At 35.8% G+C, this 11,909-nt stretch overlaps 1 protein-coding gene across 2 annotated transcripts; it reads right to left on the reverse strand.

Annotated features, from left to right (window-relative positions):
• Positions 1-8,253: 8,253 nt before the first annotated feature.
• On the reverse strand, positions 8,254-10,513 carry LOC130941350 (probable NAD(P)H dehydrogenase (quinone) FQR1-like 3). 2 transcript variants are annotated; one of them, XM_057869826.1, is made up of 5 exons: positions 10,285-10,302; positions 9,633-9,696; positions 9,397-9,490; positions 9,010-9,275; positions 8,254-8,737 (listed from the first exon to the last, which is right to left on the reverse strand). In XM_057869826.1, exons 2-5 carry the CDS (start codon positions 9,656-9,658, stop codon positions 8,512-8,514), a joined length of 612 nt encoding a protein of 203 aa, XP_057725809.1. In that variant the 5' UTR covers positions 9,659-9,696; positions 10,285-10,302; the 3' UTR covers positions 8,254-8,511. The 2 variants fall into 2 exon arrangements, with proteins under 2 accessions (XP_057725809.1, XP_057725808.1); XM_057869825.1 differs by lacking the exon at positions 10,285-10,302 and adding an exon at positions 10,479-10,513 and having other exon boundaries at positions 8,255-8,737.
• Positions 10,514-11,909: the final 1,396 nt, after the last annotated feature.

Raw genomic sequence — 11,909 nt, forward strand, 5'->3', positions numbered from 1 at the left:
ATCTGCTATACACTCATGCTAAAATTATTCTTAAGTGGAAACCACACAAACATGCTACTTCACAAATAGAAAAATTCAACTAACCATGCCACAACATTTATTAGCAAACCACCCATTACTCAACAGAACATTATCCAACCCCTTCAACCACACATCATTTTAATTTAATCATTCATATTTTAAAAGCTCCAGATAAAAAAGAAATCATGTTTTGATAGTCTAATTATTTTGTCTAGATTAAAAATATAAATAGTTTAATTATTTAAATATTATATATATTATGACACAACCAATTATGCAAGATACACATACAAACCTCACATACATTAACAATAAAGGAGTTTCCTAATGAATATTTAATCTAATCATTCATACTTTACACATTCCAAATAAAAAATCAATTAACCTTCCAAAGTCTAATCGTTATGTCCAGGTTAGAAACATAAGTGCTTTAATTATTTAAATATATGACACAACTAAATAATATGTAGATACATTCAAATATATAATGTTATTATGTGTAAATCTTCAGACATGGCAACCCATTATTTTGGAATGTATAAATAAAATAAATTTTGCAATATACACCCACAAATAACACATGCTTTAACACTAGAGAAAGAGGGGAATGACAAACCCTCTCTTTCGTCGTTTTCAAAATAAATTAAAAAACAAAGACACAACCCAAATTAATAGTATGCATCCTTTAAGTTAAACCTTTTAACTTTTTCAAAATTTTATAACTTCAAAATATTTCTTCTTCCACCGATACATAATGGAAATCAATGCACACAAAGAATAAATAGAGTTCACAAGAAACACATACCTCCATTCCTTCGCCGCATACGAGATGGACAACAGCTGAAAAAACCGGTCTCCCTCTCCCAACCCTCTGCAATGACAACGCCGAAATCCCCCAATTTCACTCCGATCTGGGCGGATGGTGAAACCACTTGCACCAACATTCAAAACCTGCAACAAAATCCTAAACCAAACCCACATAACATTTCCTTATCCCGTAATGTCAAGCTGTTATTTTTTTTAACCAATGTTACCGTGTTTTATTTTTTTTTTGGGTTAGGATCCAAGCCAACAAACAAGTTCAGACAACAGAAAACCAAATCCCACTATGGCAAAAAACAATCACACTGACAATTAAAAAGCCCAAACACTCCTAGCCCAATATCTTCTAAATTAATTACTCACGCTAAACTAAACTAATTAACATAATTTAGCATAGGTGATCACGTGCCAGTAGCAGAGAAAATGTTCTTTATGTCAGCTGCTTCTGCAATATTTGTCTTCAACCAACTTTTATTTAGACATTTGTCAAAATCTTAAGGTGACAGCAACAACATACATGTATAGAAAATATTTTCCTTCTACACCCTAGACTTCACCTTTAAAAAATTCTTTCCAACTCAAATTATGTGTTTCAACTTTTTTTGCACAACATAGAGAAATATTTGTACTTTATTAAAAATAAATTTATAAAATATATAACGTGTTTGGTTGAGAAAGAGATGAGAGAGAGAGGGAAAAAGAGAAAGTGGGTGAAAGACATAAGGAAAGGTAGAACGATAGGTCAGGTTAAGGATTTTGGAGTTTAGAATCGAGAAGAGTATCGACGTTTGCAGAACGAGTCCTTCTCAATTTTTGTGGACAATCTCCAAGAAAGACATATCGAAGAGAGAATTGTTTCAGTTGTTTAGTTGAACTGGACGCATAAATGATATATACTTATCGAAAAAACAAAAGAATAGTTGTATATACATTTTTGTATTTATACGTTACACTACGAAAGGAGGGGCCTTGAAGGCTATTGCGAAGATAAATTGTACGAGAATGAGAGGCAATGTTATGTTTGTGGGGAAAGCTAAATATAGGAGAATGATCGAGCTGAAAGATATGAACAGAATTCATCCACGAGATGAAACTCGAAATACTATGGTTCGTCAAACGCCAAAAGAAAGAAAAGAGACTCAGAAAATCACAGCTACCTCCAACAAAGATTTAACAAATGAGAAAAAAAAGTTAAGATCCGCATGGGAATGGGTGGACGAAGAAGGTGGAAGTGGCGGTGGTGAAAGAAAACTTAGACTGGTTGTAGAAAAGTCTAGTTGGGGGAACGACGAAGGCTATTGACTTCAGATCACTGAAGGTATCGGTTGTGAAGAATTTTCCTCAAGTTATCCAGGTGCGCGAAATGGGTGCATATAAAGTTCTGTTGACCTTTGACAGCCTCTTGAATGCAGAAGAGGCTTACACATTCAAAATGAATAGCCTACTACAGTTGTTCCATAGTGTATGGAGGTGGGACTAGTCAGAGAGAAGTGAAACTTGAAAGGTGTGGCTAGAATGCTTTGGGGTCCCATTACATGCATGGTCTATGGATACTTTCAGATGATTAGAAAGCCAATAGGGTGAGGTGGTTGGGTGTGATAACGCGACAAAATCGTGCATCTTTTTTAGTGTCGACTGTGTACAAATTGATACCTATGTGATGGATGTGATCAATGAATGTGTCCATATCACAATAGGCATCAGCGGCTTTGACGTTTTGGTAAAAGAGGTGGGACGCGAAACATATGGAGAGAATGGTAAGGTGGAAATGATGGAAGCTGACAAGGGAAGCAGTGACCACTCAAGGAACATACCTACAAAGGAATGTGATGATGCTATTATAACATCGCTAAGGCCGACAAATTTGACGGGCAATGCAGATCAGGCAGCGAAAGTGGTTATCGAGGTGTGGGGGGAGGAGATTGAAGATGATGATAGATTGGTAATTTCAGAAACAATTTTGAACAAGTGGAGTTATGAAAATTTAAGTCACAATCAATTGAAACTGGTAACTTATCAATCTAATAATGGTGGTATTGAAGGCATGGCTAATTTTATAGGATATGAGGTGAGTAATAAAGTGGATTCTGAGTTGACTATTCCATGGGACTATGGTTTTAAATCTAATGGGCTACACATGGGAGCAATAAGGGTTAATGGGCTTGAACCTAATAAGGGCCCTCCAATGGAATGAGAAACTGTTATAACGTAATGGGCCTGGATGGCCTAAGCTCCAAAGCAGCTCATCAGTTTGGAGCAGCGAAAGTTCATCAGGGGCTAGTTATAATGCGGAGGGGTCGGGTCTACATTGGGCCAGTCCGAAAGCAAGCGGGTCAGGGAATGTTGATCCTGCGGGGTAGCGCCTCACCAGCGACGGAAGCCTCTTCGCCTAGGGATTTGCACGCGTTAGGGGTGCGGCTTCAAGGGCTGGAGAAGCACGACATCTCCCTGGTGAAAAAATTGTGACGGCGACTGGTACAGAGGCTGTGCATTGGCCAGAACAAAGCTTGGTGGTTAATGGTCGGGCAAATGGTGAAGGAGCGAACTGGTAAGGAGGAGGGCGACTTGACTAGGGTGGTGCGGCTACTCTGACTGTGCATGGGTGCCACTTGGAAGACGAACCACACGTCTATTGTGATGCGCCGGTATTGGCACATGATGCGAGGGCATAAGGAGGCTCGAGCATGGACACATGCGGAGGAGGTGGGGGGATGCAGATTATTCAAGCATGATGGAGGGGATGATTTGCTACAAGGGATGTTGAGCGTGGACGACAGTTCAAAAAAGGGACATGCTGACGTTGATGACTCTGCACACAATGGCGGACAGAAGGAAGGATTTAGTATTGCAAGGCTGGGAATGGAAGCATTTGTTGACAAAAATTTGTCGGTAATTAATGACGAAGATGGATACGATGATGATGAGGACAACCTGCAGGACGCAGCACATGCCAATGTTGGTGAAGCTAGTGATAATAAGGTTTTAACATTGGAGGAGTAGCTTGTAGAAAACAAAAGAACCTGGAAATTAGCAAGGGAGTCAGGAGCAGTGCTATACAATGAAGAAGATGACATAATGGCTATTCTTCAACAACAAAATGAAGAAGCTGCTCAGAAAAGAAGGCTGGCAAAACAGAAGGCAAAAGCAAGACGGAGCAGTCCCAAAACTCATAAAAAGGTGTGCAATAATTTTTTGAAATGCTTATTACTTCATGGAATATTAGGGGGTTGAAGAGTGATGAAAATATGAGGATGGTAAAAGACCTGAAGAGGAAATATAGATTAAACATGTTAAGTTTGGTGGAGACTAAAAGACAGATAATGACTAAATTTGATATACCAAAAATTTGGGGAATTAGTTGCACGGGGTGGGACTATGTTGAGTCTGATGGTGCATCTGGTGGGTTGTTGTTAATATGGGATGATGATTTTTTTAAAATAAGAAATAGTTATAAAAGGGAGAGATGGTTGTGTGTTAAAGGAGAGTTGTTGAAAAATAATTTTAATTGTGCGTTTATCTTGGTTTATGGTGCACATGTTAGAGATGAAAAATTTCTTGTGTGGGAGGAGTTGAGCTACATAACTGGATTATGCCAGGTTCCCTGTTGTTTTATGGGAGACTTTAATGAGAATGTATAGGTGGAGGAAAGACGAGGCACTGATAGTTTATCCCTGTCAGCCGAAGACTTCAAGAATTGGATACATGACATGGGTGTGGTGGACTTGCCGATTACTGACTGCAAGTTTACATGGTTCAAAGGTTGATCCTATAGCCGTATCGATATGGTTCTCATTAGCTTGGAATGGCTGGAGACGTTTTTAAAAACTTGGTTACGAGGTGGTCCAAGGGGTTTGTCTGATCACTGTCCTATTATAGTGGAAGTTAAGAGACTAAGAGATAGGTCGAGACCGTTCCAAAATATTGACTTGTGGTTTACTCATGAAGGTTTCCTGAGGATGGTCAAGGAAGAATAGAGAGGACTTGATGAGGCACATTTCACAGATAAATTAAAGGTCTTGACAGTTTCTCTAGGAAGAATGCGAGGATGCTTTAAAGGTCATGAAGGTTTTATAAGAATTTGTATCATCAGGAGGAGTCTCCATTGGTGGGGTTCAGGGACGAATTGGTAGAAATGATTGGTGAAGAGGATGCTTTAGCTTTGGAGGTACAACCAACTCTTGAGAAGGTTAGAGAAGCAGTGTGGGATTATAAATCATCCAAAACTCCAGGAAGTGATGGGTACAACATGAATTTCATAAAGAGGTGTTCGGCTAAAATTGGCTCTAAATTTACGACAGCGGTATTGGATTTTTTCCTGACTTCCAAATTACCGACAGATGCGAATCTCACTTGGGTGGCACTGGCCCCTAAGTTTACTGGTGCAAAGAAAATCAAAGACCTTAGGCCGATCAGCATGGTAGGTTGTGTGTATAAAGTCATTCAAAAATACTGGTTAGGAGAATGCGAGCAATAATGCCACGGCTAGTAGATGAAATACAAAGTGCTTTTGTCAAAGGGCGGAAGATTCATGACGTGGCTCTTATTGCATGCAAAATAGTTCAATGGATTAAATTGAGAAAGAAGGAAGTGGTGATAATAAAGCTAGACTTTCAAAAAACATATGATAGAGTCAAGTGGAGATTTGTAGACCTTGTGTTGCAAAAGATGGGGTTTCGGTGAAAATGAAGGAATTGGGTTATGGAGTGCATAACTACGTTTTCTATGTCAGTGCTGATAAACAACTCGCCATCTAAGATGTTTAAGATGGAAAGTGGTCTGCGACAGGGTGACCCGTTGTCTCCATTTCTATTTGTACTTATCATTGATGTTCTACATAGAATGTTTAGGGAGGCGGTAAGAAACGGGCGCATATCACCATTACTGGTGGATAGAGATCATATTGAGTTGTCGCATCTTCAGTTTGCGGATGATACTATTCTGTTCTGTCCCCTAGAGGAAGAGACCATTAAGAACTACAAGAGAATCCTTCGTTGTTTTGAGCTAATATCGGAGCTGACTGTTAATTTTGATAAATCAAGCTTTATCCCAATTAACTGTGATGATTAGTGGGTACAACATATGTGTAGGGCATTGGGTTGCAAGGTAGCTTCTCTTCGAGTGAAATACTTAGAGATCCCAGTTAGAAGCAAAATCGAGATTAGTGAAGACTTCGAAGCCCATCATAGAAAAAGTGGAAGAGAAGCTAAGCATATGAAAAACCAAGGTACTTAATAAAGCCGGTAAGTTAGTGCTCATTAAATCTACTCTGAACAGTCTCCCTGTCTATTATTTGAGCTTATATAAAATGCCAAAGGCTGTTGTAGAGAAACTGATTTTCTTATAGAAAAGATTTCTATGGAGTAAGGATGATGGTAGGAATGGTATGGCAATGATTAGGTGGGAGGTGGTGCAGGCTCCCAAAATGTTTGGTGGGTTGGACGTTGGGGATGCCATGGTGCGCAACACAGCCCTTCTATTTAAGTGGTGGTGGCGTTTCTCGAATGAGGATTGTCCCTTATAGAAGAAGGTGGTTTGCTCTTTACCTGAACCCAAATGTGATGCTGTCATCCCAGGTGTTACCTATCCGCCAGGGGGGGAAGGATATTTGCCATATACAGTTCAAGGATCAACAAATAAGACAAAAGATGATTAATGGGTTATCTATGGAGATTGGTGATGGGAGAGGGACTCAGTTCTAGAAGAATGTATGGATGCGTGGCGGCTCCCTGAAAGATCAATTTCTAAGGCTTTTCTCAATTTCAAACCAAAAATGATCCATTAATGGGGTTTGTGCGTTTTGGGACGGGTTAGAGTGGAGATGGAACTTCCAATGGAGGCGAGAACTTTTTCAATGGGAGTTGGATTTAGTGAACCAGTTGCATGAAACTTTAAGACTGTTCAAACTTGCTTATGATAGAGAGGATAGAGTTGTGTGGATGATTGATAAACAAGGTGTATTTTCTACTAACTCCTTTGTGTAGGTGATGCAGGCAGAAATGATTCCGGAGGATATAGCAAGCTACAGTTTTACTAGGATAGTTTGGAAAGGTCTAGTTCCACCAAAAGTAGAATTATTTTCTTGGTTTGTGTTGACTACTGGAAGAGTCAATACGAAGGAGAGACTGAGTCGATTTGGGGTGGTAAACCAGGAAGATGTATGTATGTTATGCAACAAAGGTGTTGAATATAGTCACCGCTTGTTTCTTGGTTGTGATTTTTCTTAGCAGGTTTAGTGTGCATGGTTGTCATTTGTTGGAAGTCTATGGTCGTGTCCGAAAACGCTAAAGGAACATTTTCAAAGTTGGACTGAGCTACCAACTAGTAAGGTGGAATGCAAGAGGTGGATGGTATGTTTCTATGCGATTATTTAGAACATTCGGCTAGAAATAAATAGAAGGATTTTTCAGAATAAAAAAAAGGGATTGACATGATTATCCATCAGTCCTTTATGAACTATAATGAGTGGCTAGGAGCAGATCCCTTTGGTCGTTGATGGCAATGGCGAAGATGACAGGAGGATATTTATGAGTGTTCTTAGCGTTGGTTTCTTTGCTTTAACTATTTTAGTTTGTTTTGTTTGTTTTCTTCTTATACTCCACTTACTCTATTGAGCTCTTTCTTTTAAACATATATATATATATATATATATATATATATATATATATATATATATATATATATAAAATGTTATTTTTTTATGCTTTCTCTCAAGAACCGTGGAACCGATGATGTGTTCACGGATTCTGATCCTGATTTCTTTGTTCAGGGTATCTCCAATCTAGTCGCTTCAAAGGTTCTACCTAATCCTGCATTGGATAGAGATGGCGGATAATTGGCTTATTACAGGCTTGCTCAGAGGTTTACAAACACCAAAGGAATAATTGTTAATACCTTCTAGGAGTTGGAGAGGTATGCTTTTGATGCATTATCGCCTATCCGACGGCAAAACAGGAGTTCCTCCAATCTATTCTGTTGGCCCTTTGATTGAGCTCAAAGGTCACCATCAGCCAAATCTAGACCAATTACAGCATGAGAAACTACTGAGATTTCTTGATGACCAAGAAGCTACTTCTGTTGTTTTTCTCTGTTTTGGGAGCAAAGGAAGCTTTGGTCCATCCCAAACAAGCCAAATCAGTTCAAAGGTCTTATTGTAAAGGCGAATGAGATAGAGAAAGGGTCGAAACAATTGATGGATAGAGATAATAATATTGTGCACAAGAAGGTGCAAGAGATGAAAGAGATAGCTAGGAAAACTGTTATTAATGGTGGATCACCTTTCAATGCTGTTAGAGAACTTATTGGTCATATGGTGGGTAACAATTGATAACTACTTTTTTTGGGGTCGTATTTCTTGGAGTTGTTCTTTCCTCTGAATCAATGTAAAACAAGTAAACAATAAGTTCTTCATTGAAATTGTTGCTATTGGTGTATTAAAAATGAACATGAACAAGTTGTTTTAATGAACTTGTTTCTTCATATCTGAACATAGAACTTCGTCTAACTCATGTTTCACCAACTGAAGTACAAACTACAATTTTGAAATTGAGAACATATATATATATATACACGTTGCTAATATGTCTTGCAAGGTTTGACACAAACGTGTGTGTCTAATGGTTTGTCAACATGCTCTACAGGACATTCTTGAATAAATTTGTTAGCAGAAGGTTAGATTTTTAGCTTTTTTGCAATTTCAGCCATATATTTACCCTGGTAAAAGGCCTGCTGTAGTTCTAGCTCGGTAGGTTGCCGAGTTCCATCTCCGGCGAAGGTTCCAGCACCATATGCTGAGCCTCCTTTCACCTCATCCATCTCAAACATGCCACTTCCAAATGTGTATCCAAGGGGCACAAAAAGCATGCCATGATGAGCTAATTGAGTTATTGCTGTCAATCTGCAATTAAAGATTTAGAGGAAAATTGAAAACTAAATTCAATAAATTCATAATTTCATAGCATAAGAATCACTAGTCACTAACGAATATAGTTCATAGTCTTGGTCACATTGGAAAAGTGAAGATACAATTGTTAAGAGGCATGACAAGCAACATTATGAGAATTATCTGTTTGATCAAAACAATTCTGATAGAACAAATGAACAAGTTTGTTATGTTCTAAATTGAAATGATAACAACAGTAGGAAGCATTTAGAGTTCATTTTACTTACGCTGAAAGTTCCTGGCCTCCGCCGTGAAAGCCAGTACTCCAAAAGATTCCAGCAGGCTTGCCAGCAAGTGCTTGGGAGGCCCATAGCTCACTAGTGGCATCAAAAAATGCCTTCAGTTGGCTTGGCATCATGCCGAATCGAGAAGGAAAACCAAATATAAAACCATCAGCTTCCAGAAGTTGTTCCGGTTTGATGTCCGTTACATCATCCGGCCTAGGAGGGGCCTTCAGCTTTTCCAATATTCGATCGGAGAGAGTCTCGGGTACCTGATTTTAGCAAACTCAAAAGGATCATAACAAAGGGATCTAATTACTTGTTATACACGGATTAAATGACATCACTTTATGCTATTATCATACAACAAATGTATTGAGAAAAATTAATCACCCGCCATAGTGTTGCCTCAACACCTTCAACTGCCGCGGCACCTTTGAGAACTTCTCTGGCCATAGTATCTACATGTCCATACATGGAGTAATACCTGTAAAAATTGATGTGATCTGATACTTGAGAGTTATAAAAAAAAAGAAGAAAGGGGAAAAAAAACCAAAACATTCAAATCTGCAATGTCATCATCTTGTTTTGGTGAATGCTTGGATTGAACCAGTTGAAGATATGCTTACACAACAAAGACCTTGGTAACAGCCATCTTCAAAGTGTTGCCTCAACTGCTTAATAGAACTAGCCCTGAATTGCCAAAAGACATGAATTTGAAGTGGATTAAAAAGACCCCCAAAATACGGAATATTTTTTGGATTATTAAAATTTTAGGATTGCTGTACATAAAGTTAGCAAATGAAAAATCCAAACATAGCAAGAAACATGGCCCATTTGAAATGTTAATAGACTAATAATTGAAACAAGAACTTATACAAAGAAGAATGTAGCTGCTAAATTTTGGTTTCTGAATTTTACAAACTGAATTGAATTCATTTAACAATGAACTAACTTGTGTTATCTATTTAATGTCAATTGAACAAGAACTTGATAAGTATGTCTCTGAAATTTGCAAATAAATTAATTTAAACAATAAATTAACAAGTGTCATCTAAAACACCAGAACAATATATATATATATATATATATATATATATATATATATATATATATATATATATATATATATATATATATATATACAGAACAAAGAGTGTGTTGAACACAAGAAAAGCATGATCAAGCTATCTCCATCCAAGAAAATTATGGTATAAACCACATAGTTTAGTTAAGAAGTGATCACTCGTTGGGAAAAGCAAAAGAAAATAGAAACCCAACCAATCAAACTTCAGAGCATGCAATAGTGAGATGATGTTTCACACACACCCCACACACATATAAGCATCACAAACAAATAATGAAAAAAGGAAAAATCATAAAAAAAAAAAGAAAAAAAGAAAAAGAGGGGGCATCAGCATGAGGATCATCATCATAAAACAAAACGAAGTTAGAAATGAGAGAGAAAGACAAACCTTTGCTGTCTGGTTATTCTCGGAAAGGGCAGCACACAGGACTCAGGATATATATTCTTTTGAATTAATTAATATTTATACGGATACTTGGCTAAATAGTAAATATATTAATTTTTAAAAAATTTAGATAATAAATTTTGTGATTTATAATTATTAATTAATTATTATTAATATTTATTAATAATATAAAATTTTATCTAATAATATAAAATTATTTTTTTATTAATTAAATACTGTCAAATTTTAATAAAATTATTAATTCCTTAAACTTTGTCTTAATTTTCAATAAATTTAAGAAAAATATAGATTTTCGGTATATGTTGAGGTGAGTTAAAATTGGATAAAGAACTGAACTTTACGTGGAAGGTAGAGCCTGAAAGTAGCTTGTTGACGTGTTATAAATTATAGATTATAAAAGGAAAATGACATCATTGAGGGTAGGGCTGGGGCCTGGGAATCAAAACGAAGAAGTCTTCTTTCTTCTATAAATTATTTACAATATGAAGATAAATATGATATTTTGTTTGAATATTAATATTTAAAATGTATATTATAAGATTGTGGATGTGTATGTATTTTGTGTCGTTATGATGTTGATACGTGTATAATATATATCTTGTATATTGTTAAGATAACGGTATGTGTTTAACATATATTTTACGTATTATCAAAATGTTGATACGTATTCAACATATATTTTACAAGTTATAACACGTGTTTATCTACCTGTAATTTTATTAAATAATTTTATTTTCAATAAAATATTAATAATTTTTTTATATAAAAGAAAATTAGTCTCTTTTTTCAAGTTTTTTTATTTTACTTTTATTTTTAATAGGTTTTTTACTTTCTACTTTTACAATTTAAAACAATATTTAAAAAAATATATCTTTCTATTAGTTTTCACAAAACTTAAAAATATAAATATTAAAAATAAAAATAAAAAATACCAATACAAATTAAATAGGCTTTTTTTGACGATTTTTGAAATTAAAATTTGAGTTTAAAATTAAGCATCACATTTTTCATATTGATTTTGTAGTTTATAGATTTGATAATATAAAATTTTAAAATATTATTTTCACATAAAAAATCACTTACAAATTAATTATTATATATTTGTGTATAAATATATTATTTAATTTATTTTATATTTTATATTTTAATATATATTTTATGTGATTAGTAATTTACACTACAAAAAAAATGTTGAGCATCGTTGGATTTATCATCAAATCTATAAAATAAATCCGCTACTAAATAGAATATGGTCGAATTTACCGTTGTCCTTGAGTTGGCATTATAAACATCGCCGGAAATTATTTACTATCAGATTTATATTGTCCGACGTTAATTATCGATAAATTTTTCATCGGTCTTTTCAATGAATTTAGCGAGATTGTATTGATGGTTACCGTCGGATAAATTCAA

This window comes from Arachis stenosperma, chromosome 7, assembly GCF_014773155.1.
Source record: "Arachis stenosperma cultivar V10309 chromosome 7, arast.V10309.gnm1.PFL2, whole genome shotgun sequence".
Classification (NCBI taxonomy): domain Eukaryota; kingdom Viridiplantae; phylum Streptophyta; class Magnoliopsida; order Fabales; family Fabaceae; genus Arachis; species Arachis stenosperma.

What these genes read in the sequence shown, in the direction of transcription:
- LOC130941350 (XM_057869826.1), bottom strand. Translation starts at nt 9,658, where the DNA reads ATGGCTGTTACCAAGGTCTTTGTTGT. An exon ending in GTTACCAAGGTCTTTGTTGT is followed by an intron (nt 9,491 to 9,632) that starts GTAAGCATATCT and finishes CAATTTTTACAG; the next exon opens with GTATTACTCCATGTATGGAC. An exon ending in GGAGGCCAGGAACTTTCAGC is followed by an intron (nt 8,738 to 9,009) that starts GTAAGTAAAATG and finishes CTTTAATTGCAG; the next exon opens with ATTGACAGCAATAACTCAAT.